Source organism: Pristiophorus japonicus, chromosome 4, assembly GCF_044704955.1.
Source record: "Pristiophorus japonicus isolate sPriJap1 chromosome 4, sPriJap1.hap1, whole genome shotgun sequence".
Taxonomy (NCBI): Eukaryota; Metazoa; Chordata; class Chondrichthyes; family Pristiophoridae; genus Pristiophorus; species Pristiophorus japonicus.
The window spans coordinates 10,351,608-10,370,338 of NC_091980.1; the positions used below are offsets into that span (position 1 = coordinate 10,351,608).

The 18,731-nt window shown below is 47.1% G+C and overlaps 1 protein-coding gene across 1 annotated transcript in view; it reads left to right on the forward strand.

The window, feature by feature from the left end:
* The window catches only part of dnd1 (DND microRNA-mediated repression inhibitor 1), a 38,888-nt gene extending 24,502 nt beyond the window's left edge, over positions 1-14,386 (forward strand). The window contains exons 3-5 of the mRNA XM_070877164.1: positions 791-1,258; positions 5,883-6,410; positions 12,627-14,386. Coding sequence (XP_070733265.1) covers positions 791-1,258; positions 5,883-6,410; positions 12,627-12,691 — 1,061 coding nt within the window. The 3' untranslated portion in view covers positions 12,692-14,386. The remainder of the gene's footprint in view (positions 1-790; positions 1,259-5,882; positions 6,411-12,626) is intronic.
* Positions 14,387-18,731: the final 4,345 nt, after the last annotated feature.

Sequence of the window (18,731 nt, forward strand, 5' to 3'; positions counted from 1 at the left end):
GCTATTTCTGGCCAATTTGTATGCCACTTCCTTGGCTTTAATACCATCCCTGATTTCCCTAGATAGCCACGGTTGAGCCACCTTCCCTTTTTTATTTTTACGCCAGACAGGAATGTACAATTGTTGTAATTCATCCATGCGGTCTCTAAATGTCTGCCATTGCCCATCCACAGTCAACCCCTTAAGTATCATTCGCCAATCTATCTTAGCCAATTCACGCCTCATACCTTAAAAGTTACCCTTCTTTAAGTTCTGGACCATGGTCTCTGAATTAACTGTTTCATTCTCCATCCTAATGCAGAATTCCACCATATTATGGTCACTCTTCCCCAAGGGGCCTCGCACAATGAGATTGTTAATTAATCCTCTCCCATTACACAACACCCAGTCTAAGATGGCCTCCCCCCTAGTTGTTTCCTCGACATATTGGTCTAGAAAACCATCCCTTATGCACTCCAGGAAATCCTCCTCCACCGTATTGCTTCCAGTTTGGCTAGCCCAATCTATGTGCATATTAAAGTCACCCATTCTTCCCAGTGTCCTCGGGCCAATATTCATACTCAATCAACATCACCAAAACAGATTATCTGGTCGTTATCACATTGCTGTTTGTGAGATCTTGCAGTGTGCCATTTTGGCTGCTGCGTTTCCTGCATGACTACATTTCCAAAAGAACTTCATTGGTTGTAAAGTGCTTTGGACATCCTGAAGCCGAAAGAAACCGCGATCGTTTTTTCAGTGTATATTTACCAATGGTTCTTTGAACAAGTTGTCCCCATTTATTCTGCAGGTTGGAATGGCCCTCCGCCTCTGACCGGGTCCGAGGTCTTCATCGGCAAGATCGCCCAGGACCTCTACGAGGACAAGCTAATTCCGTTGTTTCAGTCGGCCGGTAAACTCTACGAGTTCCGGCTCATGATGACGTTCAGCGGTGAGAACCGCGGCTTTGCCTACGCCAAGTACGCCAACCGCTGGTATGCCCAGTGCGCCATCGCAATGTTCAATGGCTACCAAATCCGCGACGGCTACCCCATCGTCGTGTGCCGGAGCACCGAGAAAAACGAGCTGTGCGTGGGAGGCATCCCGTGGGGCAGGCAGAGGTTGGAGGTACTGGAGGTGCTGAAGGAGCTGACGGAGGGCGTGACGGACCTGTCACTCCACCTCAGCACCGACCGGAAGAAGACGATGGCGATGTTTGCCGTGGTTAAATACGAGAATCATCGGGCGGCAGCAATGGCAAAGAAAAAACTGGTCGAAGGTATAGTTCAATGGCTACCAAATCCCAAAGGGTTCAACGGCAACTTGGGTTTATATAGCGCCTTTAATGTAGGAAAGTGTGTCTGTTGTGGCTTAGTGCGTAGCACTCTTGCCTCTGAGCCAGAAGGTTGTGGGTTTGAGTCCCACTCCAGGAACTTGAGTGCAGAATTCTAGGCTGACACTCGCAGCGCAGTACTGAGGGAGTGCTGTACTGTTGGAGGTGCCGTCTTCTGGATAAAACGTCAACCTGACCCTCAGGTGGACCTTAAAGATCCCATGGCACCACTTTGTAGAAGAGCAGGGGAGTTATCCCCAGTGTCCTGGCCAATATTTATCCCTCAACCAACATTGCTAAAACAGACGATCTGGTCATTATCACATCGCTGTTAGTGCGAGCTTGCTGTGCGCAAATTGGCTGCCACGTTTCCCACATTGCATCAGTGACTACACTTCAAAAAGTAATTCATTGGCCGTAAAGCGCTTTGGGACGTCTGGTATTTGTGAAAGGCGCTACATAAATGCAAGTCTTTCCTTTTTTTAAACGTCCCAAGGCGCTTCACAGGAGTGTTATCAAACAAAACTGACATAATAGTTGCAGGGAGGATGTTTCCTCTGGCTGGAGAGTCCAGAACCAGGGGTCACTCTCAGAATAAGGGGTCGGCCATTTAGGACTGTGATGAGGAGAAATTTCTTCACTCAGAGGGTGGTGAATCTTTGGAATTCTCTGCCCCAGAGAGCTGTGGAGGCTCAGTCTTTGTGTTATTCAAGACGGAGATCGTTCGAGTTTTGGCAATTAAATCTGGGGATAGTGCAGGAAAGTGGAGTTGATGTTGAAGATCAGCCATGATCTTATTGCAGGCTCGAGGGGCCGAATGGCCTACTCCCGCTCCTATTTCTTATTTCTTTTGTACTTACAATTTGACACCGAGCCACTTGAGGAGATATTAGGACAGGTGACCAAATGCTCGGTCAAAGAGGTAGGTTTTAAAGGAGCATCGTAAAGGAAGAAAGAGAGGTAGAGAGCAACGTTCCCTGTAAACTGCGCCGCCAGCAATGGGAAACATCCCGCACAGGCAGCTCACCGACTTCTTTACTGACTTCTTTACTTATTATAAATACGCGGAAATTTAAAGGGGTCAACACACAAAAAGAAACAGGCTGCGCAGAACAAGGCACAGATTACAGGGAACATTGGTCGAGAGGCGGAGATGTATGGGAGGGATTTCCAGAGCTTATGGCCTTGACGGCTGAAGGCACAGCTGTTTATGGTAGAGCGATTCAAATCGAGGATGCTCAAGAAGCCAGAATTGGAGGAGCGCTGGTGTCTGAGGATTGTAGCACTGGAGGGGTGATGCCATGGAGGGATTTGAACCCAGGATGAGAATTTTTAAATTGAGGCATTGCTTAACCAGGAGCACTGTGATAATGACCAGATAATCATTTTTCGTGATGTCTGAGGGATAAATATTGGCCCAGGACCTCGAGAATAACTCCCCTGCTCTTCTTCGAAATAGTGGCCATGGGATCTTTGACATCCACCTGAGAGAGCAGACGGGGCCTCGGTTTAACATCTCATCCAAAAGATGTCACTGCTGACCGTGCAGCGCTCCCTCAGCACGGCACTGGAGTGTCAGCCTGGATTTCTGTGCTCGAGTCGCTGGAGTTGCTCCTGACTCCGAGTGAGCTGTCCACTGAGCCTTGGCTGACACTGCTAAATAGGTGTAAAAATAAGGTGAGGGAGGTTGGACTCTTGAACGGTGACATTGCTCTCCGCTCCAAACGAGTTGCACCGACCATTTTCCGAACCGTTCCGCCCGCCCCAATGCGTGGAGCAGACAACCCGGAGAAATTCAGGTGGTTGTGGCTTTTTTTGGGAACGGGGCGGCAGAGTGGTCTCCTCATCGGGGCGGAAGTGGGGGCGGGGCAGAGTTATTAACGCCACCCCGATGACCTCATCGCGCCGGCGTGTCACAACGCCCCTCCCCTTCAGTTTCGGGGCAACTGCCGCTGCGAACTCTGCAGCCACTTCAGCGGCAAACACTGGGCCACCAGGGGAGGGTTTCGGCCAAGGGGCGGGGGCGGCGGGGGGGGTGGGGGGAGGTGCCAGGCTGCCTGTTGGCGGCCCGGCCTAGCAGTCGGCCGACAAAAAAAAAAAGAAGATGGAGTCGCCGGCTGCTCCACTTCCGCTTGCTTTAAGGACGGCCGCGCCGCCCAGCCGCAGAGAGTGTACCGGCAGCAAAAGCCGCCAGTGGCACCAACCGGCGGCAGTGCCATTCCCACGGGGCAATTTCCCACGGGGCAAGTTCGGGAAGGGGTTGCAGCTGCGGCGGGAAAACGGCGGAGCGGTCCCAGACACCGCTCCAAACTTGAAGGTGGGCAATGTTTAAAATGGCGGCCCCTCCGTGGCGACTCGAACAGTCAGCCCCGACCCGTGACCGCTGCTTTCAGGCGGCTACGGGCCTTATAGAAAGGGGCAATTTGGGTCCCTTTTGATGCTGCTGATGGGGAGGTTAAGCATCTTTGTTTCCTCCAATTTGTATCAAAGTGCAGAATGCATTTGCTAGGATTACGGAGGTATCGTTGAATTGATAAATTACATGTTTCTACCCTGATCTTTCAAATTTGCTTGGGGGCAAATCTGCTTGACCTAGTTATTTTGTGGGATGAGGTTGGGTGCCGTGTGCTGTGGTTAATGCACTGGCGCACTGGAGGTGGTGTTGGATCTCGTCGTCAATGCCTGCTCTTGTTGATGGGAAGCTCCCGAGATAAGGGAAGTGGTCCATGTTGTCCAGGGCCGTGCTGTGGATCTTGGTGACTGGGGCGGGGAACCAGGCCCTCAAAACTGCCACTAAGTTCATGGTCTACAGGGCTGTATGGCTCAGAGACGTGGACCATGTACAGTAGACATCTCAAGTCGCTGGAGAAATGCCACCATCGATGTCTCCGCAAGATCCTACAAATCCCCTGGGAGGACAGACGCACCAACGTTAGCGTCCTCGACCAGGCCAACATCCCCAGCATTGAAGCACTGACCACATAGTTCGCATGCCAGACACGAGACTCCCAAAGCAAGCTCAGAACTCCTTCACGGCAAACGAGCCAAAGGTGGGCAGCAGAAGCGTTACAAGGACACCCTCAAAGCCTCCCTGATAAAGTACAACATCCCCACCGACACCTGGGAGTCCCTGGCCAAAGACCGCCCCCAAGTGGAGGAAGTGCATCCGGGAGGGCGCTGAGCACCTCGAGTCTCATCGCCGAGAGCATGCAGAAATCAAGCGCAGGCAGCGGAAAGAGCATGCAGCAAACCAGTCCCACCCACCCCTTCCCTCAACGACTATCTGTCCCACCTGTGACAGACACTGTGGTTCTCATATTGGACTGTTCAGTCACCTAAGAACTCATGCTAAAAATGGAAGCAAGTCTTTCTCGATTCCGAGGGACTGCCTATGATGATTAATTCAATAGTCATAAAATGTCGGTTGCCGGTTAATTCAACAGCCATCAATTCCCCTAGCTTGGAGAGTCTAATACTAGGTGTCTTATAGTCTCCAGATAAAGGGGTTGGCCATTTAAGACTGAGATGAGGAGTAATTTCTTCAGTGAAAGGGTGGTGAATCTTTGGAATTCTCTACCCCAGAGAGCTGTGGAGGCTCAGTCGTTGAGTATATTCAAGGCTGAGATCGATAGATTTTTGGATTCTAGGGGGATCAAGGAATTATGGAAATCGGGCGAGAAAGTGGAGTTGAGGTGGAAGATCAGCCATGATCTCATAAGAACATAAGAAATAGGAGCAGGAGTAGGCCATACGGCCCCTCGAGCCTGCTCCGCCATTCAATACGATCATGGCTGATCTGATCATGGACTCGGGTCCACTTCCCGCCCGCTCCCCATAACCCCTTATCCCCTTATCGTTTAAGAAACTGTCTATCTCTGTCTTAAATTTATTTAATGACCCAGCTTCCACAGCTTTCTGAGGCAGCGAATTCCACAAATTTACAACCCTCAGAGAAGAAATTTATCCGCATATCAGTTTTAAATGGGCGGCCCCTTATTCTAAGACTATGCCCTCTAGTTCTAGTCTCCCCCATCAGTGGAAACATCCTCTCTGCATCCACCTTGTCAAGCACCCTCATAATCTTATACATTTCGATAAGATCACCTCATTCTTCTGAATTCCAATGAGTAGAGGCCCAACCTACTCAACCTTTCCTCATAAGTCAACCCCCTCATATCCGGAATCAACCTAGTGAACCTTCTCTGAACTGCCTCCACAGCAAGTATATCCTTTCTTAAATATGGAAACCAAAACTGCATGCAGTATTCCAGATGTGGCCTCACCAATACCTTATATAGCTTTAGCAAGACTTCCCTGCTTTTATACTCCATTCCCTTTGCAATAAAGGCCAAGATACCATTGGCCTTCCTGATCACTTGTTGTACTTGCATACTATCCTTTGTGTTTCATGCACAAGTACCCCCAGGTCCCGCTGTACTGCAGCACTTAAATGGCGGAACAGGCTCGAGGGGCCGAATGGCCGACTCCTGCTCCTATTTCTTATGTTCTTAAGAATTTAAATTGTGGTTACGGTTGACCCAAGTTTGTTTTGGTTTTGGTTCCTTTCCAGGCTGCATTGAACTCTGGGGCCAAGCCATTGAAGTCGACTGGATAAAACCAGACGGAAAGCAAAAGAATCACCAGAGGCTTCTCTCCGAAGTCCAGCCCAGCTTGCCCATGGAACCGTGGCCGGTGATGACCCGCAGGCTCTCCTTGCCGCCCATAGGGGGCGCCGCCGCCAGGTGCTCCGTGCCCAACCTCGACGTCTCCCCCGACTGCGGCCAAAGCGTAGTGCTGGTGGGGCTGGGTGGCCAGCTGACCCAGCCATTCCTGCGCCCGGAGGAAGGCCTGGACCTGCTGCACGCGGGCTACGACGTGGTCCGACTCCTCGACGCATACTGTTCGAGGAAGCGGCTGGGGACCCCGATTTACAGCATCCAGTCTCGCAGATCCGACGAGCGGTGCTTTTTGTTCAAGGTGTTCTTGCCGGGACTCGCGGCCTACTTCAGCGGGACGGTGACCCTGGCTCCGGAGGACCTGGCTTCGGGGAAGGACATACCAAAGCAAGAAGCGGCACATCAGGTGCTGATGTACCTAGGTGAATAAACTGGCACTTTCTGCAGTGTTTGTGTTACTAACCTGTACACAATAGGTCATCCACTCTGGACCCAAGAAAGATCGATAAGATAGTATTTTCTAAATGGCGAGAAGCGGGAACTGTGGAGGAGCAGAGAGATTTAGGGGTCCCAAGTATAGAAATCACTAAACGTTAGAGGATAGTGTAATGCATTTGCTTCATGGGTTCTTTGCTTAAGAATTTGTAGCAACATATCCCTCCCTCCCTCTCTCCCCCTCCCTCTCCCCCCCTCCCTCGCTCCCTCTCTCCCTTCCTCCCTCTCTCCCTCTCCCTCCCTCCCACACTCTCCCTCCCTCCCACACTCTCCCTCCCTCCCACACTCTCCCTCCCTCCCACACTCTCCCTCCCTCCCACACTCTCCCTCCCTCCCACACTCTCCCTCCCTCCCACACTCTCCCTCCCTCCCACACTCCCTCCCTCCCACACTCTCCCTCCCTCCCTCTCTTCTTCCCTCCCTCCCTCTCCTCTTCCCTCCCTCCCTCTCCTCTTCCCTCCCTCTCCTCTTCCCTCTCCTCTTCCCTCTCCTCTTCCCTCCCTCCCTCCCTCTCCTCTTCCCTCCCTCCCTCTCCTCCTCCCTCCTGCTCTCCCCCTCCATCTCCCTCTTCCCCCTCACTCCCTCTCTCTCCCCCACCCCTCCCTCCCATACTCTCCCTCCCTCCCGCACTCTTCTTCCCTCCCTCCCTACCTTTCCATCCCTCCCTCTCTCACTCTCTCCCTCCCTCTCTCACTCTCTCCCTCCCATTCAATGACCCAGCCTCCACAGCTCTCTGGGGCAGAGAATTCCACAGATTCACGACCCTCTGAGAGAAGAAATTTCTCCTCATCTCAGTTTTAAATGGGCAGCCCCTTATCCCTTATTCTGATACTATGTCCCCTAGTTTTAATCTCCCCTATGAGTGGAAACATCCTCTCTGCATACACCTTGACAAGCCTCCTCATTATCTTATGTTTCAGTAAGATCACCTCTCATTCTTCCGAACTCCAGTGTGTATAGGCCCAACCTACTCACCCTATCTTCATAAGTCAACCTCCTCATCTCCGGAATCAACCTAGTGAACCTTCTTTGAACAGCCTCCAATGCAAGTATATCCTTCCTTAAATACGGAGACCAAAACTGTACGCAGTACTCCAGGTGTGGCCTCACCAATACCCTGTACAGTTCTGGCAGGGCTTCTCTGCTTTTATACTTTATCCCCCTTGCAATAAAGGCCAACATTCCATTTGCCTTCCTGATTACTTGCTGTACCTGCATCCTAACCTTGTGTGTTTCAAGTATAAGGACTCCCAGGTTCCCTGTACTGCAGCACTTTGCAATTTTTCTACATTTAAATTATAATTTGCTTTTCTATTATTTCTGCCAAAGTGGATAACCTCACATTTTCCCACATTATACTCCATCTGCCAAATTTTTGCCCACTCACTTGGCCTATTTTTGCAAATCTTTTTGCAGATTTTTTGTGTCCTCCTCACAATTTGCTTTCCCACCCATCTTTGTATCGTCAGCAAACTTGGCTACATTACACTAGGTCCTTTCATCCAAGTCATTAATATAGATTGTAAATTTGTTGAGGACTCAGCACCGATCCCTGCGGCACCCCACTGGTTACTGGTTGCCAACTGGAAAATGACCCATTTATCGCGACTCTCTGTTCTCTGTTAGCTAGCCAATCCTCTATCCATGCTAATATATTACCCCCAACTCCGGATAGACAGATACAAAACATAATTTAAAGCCCAGTGGAATGTTGGCCTTTATCTCGGGGGAGCTTGGATACAAAAGGGTTGGAGTTATGTTCTAGTTGTATAAAGCTCTGGTCAGGACCTCCATTGGGAGTAACAGTGTTCAGTTCCGGGCCCTGCACCTCGGGAAGGCCACCTCCGTGGCCTTGGAGTGCTGGCAGTGCAGACTTGCCAGGATGATACTCGGGGACAAAAGGGTTAAATTGCGAGGCGAGGTGGCATAGTCGAGGCTTGTATTCCCCGAGTTTAGCAGATTGAGGGGTGATTGAATTGAGGTGTTTTAAGATAATTATTTGAGGCAGGTAGACAGCAAGAAAGTATTCCCTCTGGTGGTAGAGGTCAGAATAAACGGGCATAACCTTAAAATTGGAGCTTAGGCCGTTCAGGAGTGATTTCAGGAAGCACTTCTTCACACAAAGGGTAGTGCAAATCTGGAACTCTCCCCCCCCAAAAAAAGATGTTGAGGCTGGGGGTCAATTGAACATTTAAAAGATGGATAGATTTGCTAGGAAAGGGTATTAAGGGTTACAGATCCAAGGCGGGCGGATGGAGTTGATATACAGATCAGCCATGATCTAACGGAATGGCAGAACAGTTTCGAGGGGCTGAATGGCCTCCTCGTGTTCCTGTGTTCCGCCTGGGGAAGCATGTCTGAATTAGTTTGGCGTTTTTGATTGCTGTGCACAGTACTGATGATAAGTCTGATGTACAAGTTGCACCTTCATGTGGGGTTCTTGCTCTGGAAAACCAAGGATTTGAATTGTGCACCATTGATCCAATTTGAATTTTCTGTCTGGCAAAAAATTATACTTTCGGTCCACCCCCTTAATGGTCTAGGAAGGGGGAGAAAATCGAATAGACAATGAAGAAGTCTTTAAACCTCTTGAGTCAATGAGGGACATCAGTGACGGGGAGAGACTGGAGAAGCTGGAGTTGTTCTCCTTGGAGCAGAGAAGGCTAAGAGGAGATTTGATCGAGGTGTCCAAAATCATGAGGGGTCTGGCCAGAGTAGATAGAGAGAAATTGTTCCCATTTGTGGAAGGGACGAGAACCAGAGGACACAGATTTAAGGTGATTGGGAAAAGAACCAAAGGCGACATGAGGAAAAACTTTTTTTTTTTACGCACCGAGTGGTTAGGATCTGGAATGCACTGCCTGAAAGGGTGGTGGAGGCAGACTCAATCGTGACTTTCAAAAGGATTTTTGGATATGTACCTGAAGGAAAAAAATTGCAGGGCTACGGGGAAAGGGCGGGAATGGGACTGGCTGAGGTGCTCTTGCAGAGAGCCGGCACGGGCTCGACGGGCCGAATGGCCTCGTTCTGTGCTGTAACTTTCTATGATTCTAAATAAGAAACTGTTTCCACTGGCGTGTGGGTGGTAATCAAGAGGGCACCGATTTAAGATAATGATATGATCCTATCATTCTGGAATTCTACGACTTGGAAGAAGGGACTGAGTGTAACGTAGCCAAGTTTGCTGACGATACAAAGATGGGAGGAAAAGCAATGTGTGAGGAAGACATAAAAAATCTGCCAAAGGACATAGACAGGCTAACTGAGTGGGCAAAAATTTGGCAGCTGGAGTATAATGTTGGAAAGTGTGAGGTCATGCACTTTGGCAGCAAAAAAATCAAAGAGCAAGTTATTATTTAAATGGAGAAATATTGCAAAGTGCCGCAGTACAGCGGGACCTGGGGTACTTGTGTATGAAACACAGAAGGATAGTATGCAGGTACAGCAAGTGATCAGGAAGGCCAATGGTACCTTGGCCTTTATTGCAAAGGAGATGGAGTATAAAAGCAGGGAAGTCTTGTTATAGCTAAACAAGGGATTGGTGAGGCCACACCTGGAATACTGCGTGCAGTTTTGGTTTCCATATCTATGAAGGATGTGCTTGCTTTGGAGGCAGTTCAGAGAAGGTTCACTAGGTTGATTCCGGGATGAGGGGGTTGACTTATGAGGAAAGGTTGAGTAGGTTGGGCCTCTACTCATTGGAATTCAGAATGAGAGATGATCTTATCGAAACGTATAATCTTTTATGAGGGGCTTGACAAGGTGGATGCAAGAGAAGATGTTTCCACTGGTGGGGGAGACTAGAACTAGAGGGCATGATCTTAGAATAAGGGGCCGCCCATTTAGAACTGAGATGAGGAGAAATTTCTTCTCCTAGAGGGTTGTGAATCTGTGGAATTCGCTGCCTCAGAGAGCTGTGGAAGCTGGGATATTAAATAAATTTAAGACAGAAATAGACAGTTTCTTAAACGATAAGGGGATAAGGGGTTATGGGGAGCGGGCAGGGAAGTGGAACTGAGTCCATGATCAGATCAGCCATGATCTTGGCCTCAACTCCACTTTTCTGCCTGTTCCCCATAACCCTTGACTCCCCTATAGTTCAAGAGTCTGTCTATCTCAGACTTGAATATATTCAATGACTCGGCCTCAACAGCTCTCTGGGGTAGAGAATTCAATAGATTCACACCCCTCTGAAAGAAGAAATTCCTCCTCATCTCCGTCTTAAATGGGCGACCCTTTATTCTGAAACTATGCCCCCTAGCTCTAGATTCCCCCATGAGGGGAAACATCCTCTCTGCATCTACCCTGTCAAGGCCACTCAGAATATTATATGTTTCAATAAAATCACCTCTCATTCTTCTAAACTCCAATGAGTATAGGCCCAAGCTGCTCAACCTTTCTGCATAAGACAACTCCTTGATCTCAGGAATCAACCTCGCGAACCTTCTCTGAACTGTCCCCAATGCAAGTAAATGCCTCCTTAACTAAGAAGACCAATGGCTGATCTGATCTTGGCCTCAACTCCACGTTCCTGCTTGTTCCTCATAATCCTCGACTCCCCTGTAGTTCAAAAATCTTGTCTATCTGCACCTTGAATATATTTAATGCCTCAGCCTTCACGACTGAAGAAATTCTTCCTCAACTCCATCATAAATCTACTATTAAATCCATTTATAATTTTAAACACCTCAACACCCCTTAACCTTCTCAAGGGGGCTGAAATACAACGGTGGTGGAAGTTGTGCTTCAGTTGCATAGCTATGCCTTGGGTCAGACTTCCTCTGGTGTATGTGTTCAGTTTTTGGATATATCAGGAAAGGATATATTGGCCTCGGAGGGAGTTCAGCACAGATTCACCAAAATTATACCGGGGATTAGACGGTTAAATTATGAGGAGCAGTTGCATAACTAATGGTGTAACATTTGCAATTTTCCAATCCAAAGGTACAATTCCTGAGAGAGATTTGGAAATTGGACTAATGCACCTGAAATTCCCCCACCTATTTGTTTAAATACCCAGGGGAAGAATCCCGTTGGGTCCTGGAGATTTGTCTTGCCTTAAGTCCCATTATTTTCTCCATTGCCAGTTTTGTACTTGTATTAACTCCAATAAATACCTCCCCTTGATTGATTTTTAGGTTCCCTTGTATGGCTGGCATTTTGTCCTCCAACTGAAAACGGATAGAATGTATTCACTTAGCAAATCTATCATTTCCTTATTTTCCATTATAGTGCCGTCCACATCTATTGTTAATGGACCCTCGTTCCCCCTTACCACATAAAACTTTTACTGTTAGCCTTGAAATCCCTTTCAGGTTTTGCATCTCTTGTGACTCCCTTTGTTGCTTTTTATATCTCTTCCATTCTGCTGGATTTCCAGTGGTCCCTGCATCGTACAAACGCTTTTAGTCCAAGTTGCTGTTGAAAGCTATGAGGATCTTTATAATGTTGCTGTTGTAACCAGGGAGTAAATAATTTTCCAGTAAAATCAGTATGATTCATTTGTGTGAATTTGGGTCGACACTGGTTTTATGAACATATTGGAGCAGGAGCAGGCCAATGTTCCCCCTTAATTTTATTTGGGTGCGGGGTCCCTTTAACGGGCTGTGTGGCCCATTCAAAGTTTTGCGCATGCGCAGAATTGCATATTTGAAAAGCCGGCCCCGGGCTGCACGGGACTGGCAGACATCTGTGTGGCCGGGTAGCTTGAGGGAATGTTGGAGTAGGCCATTCGGCCCCTCGAGCCTGCTCTGACAGTCTATCTCAACTTCACCTTCCTGAACTATCCCCATATCCCTTGATTCCCTTAGTTCCCAAAATTCTAGCGACCTCTGACTTGACGACTGAACATCCACAGCCCTCTGGGGTAGAGAATTCCAAAGATTCCTTTGAGTGAAGAAATTTCTCCTCATCTCAGTTCTAAATGGCCGACCCCTTATTCTGAGACTGTGACCCCTGGTTCCGGACACCCCAGCCCGGGGGAAACATCCTCCCTGCATCTACCCTGTCAAGACCTGTAAGAGTTTTATACTTTTCAATGAGATCACCTCTCATTCTTCTAACCTTGTACACCTAATACACTCGGGATAGAATAAATAATGCATCCTTCGACATGCTAGTAATGGTTTTTATTTCCATTATAGGTCATTCCATGGGTTTTGATGGCTTTAACCTCCCGACTGCTTCGACTCTGGAGAACCAATTCTGAATGATGGGTTTTACTGTTAACTACATCTGCACTTTTGTTTTTGAAATTTTTCACAAGTTTTATTTATCACTGTTTTAAAAGTATTTAAAGTTTGTATTTGGTAAGGTTACCGACTCATTATGAGCTCTTCCGGGATACTTTTCTTTGAACGCTTAACCGGAATTGAGCGAATTTTCAGTTCTAGGTTTTGTACTGGCCTCTGAGCTGATCCCATGATGTGTTTGCAGTTTTATAAGATAAAATGAAAGGAGAAGAAAAGTTCACCTGCAATGTGCCTTTAAGAGTCTTTGACAATTTAGGCAACGCTTTAGAACGCAAGAAAGAGACTTTGATGCAGGATTAATCAAAGAACTTTTCATTGAAGTCTCCCGACATGTCAAAGTTCTTGTTCCTAACTCGTTTTGACAGTGCCCGTCATTTACAAAATCCGACTGAACTGCTAGCAATGGAGGATCTGAAGTATTTATAAATACCTCGAGTGCCTTTTCCTCCCCGTGTATAGAATGTTCCTAATTATAATTTGCAGGGGGTTTTTTTGCATGGAAAATACAGAATCATTATCCAGTAATTCGTACTGACCGACTGAATTGAGCAGTAATATTGTGCTTATTTCCAGTTTTAGAATGTAGTTTTTGTTTTGCCAAAAGTGTAACATTTAGAAGGGTTTCTTTTCGCTTGTGTTTAGGGATCTGCTGTATTTTATGTGTTCACTCTAAGTGCAACATAGTTAATATTGCAGAGCCGTCCAGCCACTGTTTGTAAAAAAAAACCTTTTATTTTTGTCTTGGAGCTGTGCACTGTCCGATGGGACCCAGACTGGGCTCTCGCGTGTGAGAACTGAAAGGTAGTGAGAATGGATTAATGTTTTGCTCCCGAGGTACACGTTATATTGTTCCGTGTCTGACTGAGGAGCTCGAGAAATGGGTCAAGCTTCCTAATGACTACGTCTCTGGGCTGTTCCAGAATTGCGGAATCTCAAAAAAGATTTTCATGAGATGCTCTTTATGGTACAGTGCTGACGAATCGATGGTTACGTTTTATGGCTTGATTACCAGATTTAACATGTCTACCTACTGCCAGCTTGCCAATTAATGGCTTTGATGTGATGGACTTTAACCTGTGGAGAGGGGTAATCTCCAGTTGATAACTTGGTATTTGTTGAAATGCCAAAGGATGCAGCCTAGAATAACCGCATCGAGGCTATAAAGATTAAAGGAAGATTGCCTCAAAGCTTCAGCAGGTTTACTGTCCGGTTCTCATCAGTTCTACTGCCATTTGATACACGGCCATTACTCATGTTTATAGTTCTGTACAGCCAAGAGCTCATAAACCTAAGGTTTCAGTGGGTGTCTGTTGTGGTTTACAGCATTCATTTTTGCTGTTCAGTCATTTATTGCCGTATAATTTCTCTTCCAACCCAACCGCACAGTACCCACCGCACCAACATCCCTTAAATGTTCAGAAAGATGATGGATCCTTGATCATTTGACACAGACCCGTTGAGTTGCACATTAGAAATGCATCGAATCTCGTCCCAATGAGATGCTGTTCTGGCTACTGCCTGTGCTGGTCTTGTGAAAGCGAGACTTGACTTAAAAAGTTTTATTCGTAAATTGAGGTTTGGTCACTTTTGTTTGGCGCAAGGTTTTTTTTTTGTTCCGTTTAATTTTGCAATGTGGGAAAAGCGGTTCTGGTTTAAGGTTGGCTGTGGGGTTTTTTTCTTCCCGTTCTGATTATTTCCTCTTTTTTTTGAAAAAATTCTGTTGGAAGAAAATGTTGACTTTTAAGTTTATTAAAACGATGTGTTTCAAAAACAGCGTCTCTCGAGTTACAGGAACGCGTTGCCGTGTGACCCTCTTGCAGTATCCACGTGCGTCCTTCTGGCGCCAGATCGCGCTTCAAAATAAAAAGGAAACCGTGTTTGAAATACTGGGTCACAGAGCAGTCTAGCTCAGCAGGGAGTCTAGCTGTCATGACCCACCATTTCTCTTTAGAAGCTGACTGTCCTGCCGTGTATCTCCACCGTTTTTTTGTTTCTAGTAATTCATATTATTCGCTGTGGCCATCCGGTGGTCGTGAAAGTCGCTATATAAATCCACGTCTTTCGTTTTGAAAAAAAACTTGCATTTAAAACTGACCTCCTGAAACTTACAAGAATAATAATGAATAAAACTAAAGGGAGAGTGAGAAAATAAGAAAAGAGATTAAGAGCAGGATAAGGAACGTCAAGTAGGAGCACGAGAAAAAAAACTCCCCAAACCATCAAAGAAAAAGCAAAGAACTTTACCAGTCTAAAATAAAATCGATAAGGTGAGAGGATTGTCAATTTGTAGAATCACAGAATCTTGCAGCATAGAAGGGGCCTATTTTTCGATGAGACGTTAAACTGAGGCTCGGTTGACCTCTCAGGTGGATGTAAAAGATCCCGTGCCACTATTTTGAAGAAGAGCAGGGGAGTTATCCCTGGGTTCGTAGCCAATATTTATCCCTCAGTCAAGATCACTTTTTAAAAAAAAAAACATTATTTGGTCATTATCACATTGCTGTTTGTGGGAGCTTGCTGTGCGCACGTTGCCTGCCTCTTTTCCCACATTACAACACTTCACAAAGTACTTCATTGACTGTAAATTGCTTTGGGGCGTCCTGTGATCGTGAATCGTGGCTATGCCGGTTCTTTGAAAGAGCTGTTCAATTGGATGCACTCCTCTGCTCTGTCTCCATAGCCCTGCAAGTTTTTCCTTTGCAAGTTACTATTGAATCTGCTTCCACCGCCCTGAACAGTTTGGTTCAGCCTCAGATAGATGCTAGGGAGAGGGATGTGTTGTCAGTAGCTACGGAACGCAGTCTCTGGCGGGGACCAAAGACAATGGCTTCGGTCTTCCCAATATTTAATTGGAGAACATTTTTGCTCATCCAGTATTGGATGTCTGGCAATTTAGAGACCATGGAGGGGTCGAGAGAAGTGGTGGTGAGGTAGAGCTGGGTGTCATCAGCGTACATGTGGAAAATGACTCCCGTGTTTTCGGATGATATCGCCAAGGGGCAGCATATAGATGAGAAATAGGAGAGGGGCAAGGATAGATCCCTGGGGGACACCAGAGGTAACGATGGGGGAGTGGGAAGAGAAGCCATTGCAGGTGATCCTCTGACTACGGTTAGATAGATAAGACTGGAACCAGGCGAGTGCAGTCCCCCCTAGCTGGACAATGGTGGAGAGGTGTTGGAGGAGGATGGAGAAGGATCTCGGACAGGAGGTGAATCGGGAAATGGATGAGATGGTGGGTTGAGCGATATTTTGATGGATAAATGGAAAATTTTACAGAAGTTAGTTGAATTAAAGAAAGACGCCTGTCATCTGCTCCTCATCAAAAGCCTCCTCAAAAATGAGCTCTTTGCCCACCTCCACTAATTGGTCTCCTAGTGTTGCTCGGCACTTATTTCCACTTCTGGTGAAGGGCCTCGGGCTGTTTATTATGTTAAAGGCACTATCGACAAAGGACAACTTCTCATTTATCAGGACTTAAGTAGTCATGTCAAAGTGAACTACTTGTCAGCCATGGCTCAGTGGATAGCACACTCACCTCTGAGTCAGAAGGTTGTGGGAACAATTCCCACTCCATGGACTTGAGCACAAAAATCTAGCCTGACACTCCAGTGCAGAGCTGAGGGAGCGCTGCACTGTCAGAGGTGCCGTTGTTCAGATGAGATGTTAAACCGAGGCCCCGTTTGCTCTCTCAGGTGGATGTAAAAGATAACATGGTTCTTTTTTGAAGAAGTACAGGGGAGTTATCCCCGGTGTCCTGGACAATACTTGTATCTCAATTAACATCACTAAAACAGATTATCTGGTCATTATTACATTGCTGTTTGTGGGAGCTTACTGTGCACAGATCGGCTGCCACGTTTCCTACATTACAACAGTGACTACGCTCCAAAAGTACTTAATTGGCTGTAAAGCACTTTGGGATGTCCTGAGGCTGTGAAAGGCCCTATAGAAATGCAAGTCTTTTTGGTATCACTATTGCCCCCATGGTCAACAGTATTTACACTCGGTGATTAGTTGCTGGAACAAAAATGAAGGATGATTGTGGCCGGGGACAGTGGTTAGAATGTGGAACTCACTGCCACGTGGAGTGGTTCAGGCGAAAAGCATAGATGTGTTTAAGGGGAAGATATAAAAGTGCATTTGGGAGCAATAGGAGATGCTGATGGGGTCCCCAAATCTGAGGAAGGACATTCTCGCTATTGAGGGAGTGCAGCGAAGGTTCACCAGACTGATTCCCGGGATGGCAGGACTGACATATGAGGAGAGACTGGATCGACGAGGCTTATATTCACTGGAATTTAGAACAATGAGAGGGGATCTCAGAAACATATAAAATTCTGACGGGATTGGACAGGTTAGATGCAGGAAAAATGTTCCCGATGTTGGGGAAGTCCAGAACCAGGGTTCACAGTCTTAAGGATAAGGGGTAAGCCATTTAGGACCGAGATAGAAACATAGAAATTTGGTGCGGGAGTAGGCTATTCGGCCATTCACCACCATTCAATATGATCATGGCTGATCATGCATTTCAGTATCCCATTCCTGCTTTCTCTCCATACCCTTTGATCCCTTTAGCCGTAAGGGCCACATCTAACTCTCTTTTGAATATATCTAACGAACTGGCCCCAACAACTTTCTGTGAGATGAACACTCAGAGAATTGTGAACCTGTGGAATTCTCTACAACAGAAAGTTGTTGAGGCCGGTTCGTTAGATATATTCAAAAGGGAGTTAGATGCGGCCCTTACGGCTAAAGGGATCAAGGGGTATGGAGAGAATGCAGGAATGGGGTACTGAAGTTGCATGATCAGCCATGATCGTATTGAATGGTGGTGCAGGCTCGAAGGGCCGAATGTCCTACTCCTGAACCTATTTTCTATGTTTCTATGAAATGAAGAGGGGTGGGAGCATAAACACTGGCATGGACCAGTTGGGGAAATGGCATGTTCCTGAGCTATACATTCTATATGAATGCTAGGTGCTGGAGGCTGGTGAAGCAGGGTCATTGGAACCATCAAGATCCAATTCTTTGAAATCAGAATTGCTCGCTCTACTTTAAAACCAACCCACTTTAATGTATCTCACCCTTAAAGGTAAATCAATGCTAAATAGTCTTGCAATCAAAATGTATTTTTTGATGATCAATCTGCTAACTTTTTCTTACTATATTGACAACAATGGACGGAGATATTCCATGTCTATCACTGCACAGTCCATCTGCCTCTGGCTTCTCTTCCTGGAGATTAGGATAAAGGTTTAGGTGTGGCACGCTTTCACCATCAACAATAGCGTTGATTGTTGCCTTTAGCACTCACCTTTCAACTCTGCTCCCTGAATCCAATCTCACACAAAGCCCCATTCCTATTGACATACACTGTCTCGTCCTCTCCCAACAGATTGAATTTTAAGCTCTTGTCCCTGTCCACACATCCCACCCTGCCTCTGCAACCTTTTCCAGTTTTCCATGGCCCGCCCACCATCCGGTCCTCTTGACATCTCTCTGTAGTGGACTGGAAACAGCAACACAACTCTAGGGCAAGAAAGCAGCTCTACAGACATCTGAAGGCCAAGGTCCAACAGAAAACCCGCAACCTGAAGAACAGATGGTGGGTGGAGAAAGCACAAGAAATCCAGCAGCTAGCCGACAACCATGACTTGCGAGGATTCTTCAGCGCAATCAAGACCACCTACAGCCCAAGCACCCAAGGCCCTATCCCACTAGCGGAGAGGTACTCATCAAGGACAGAGAGGCAGTCAGTGCCGCTGGAAAGAGCACTTCTAGGATCTCCTTAACCGAGACTCTGTCTTCGATGTGAGTGTCCTCGACTCCATCCCATCACCCACCACCATATCAGCACAACCCCAGCCTGGCATGAGGTTGAAAAGGCCATCCATCAGCTGAAGAACAAAAAGTCATCAGGAGCAGATGGAATCCCCGCTGAAGCACTAAAACATGGTGAAGAAGCACTACTGGTGTGGATTCATGACCTTCTCT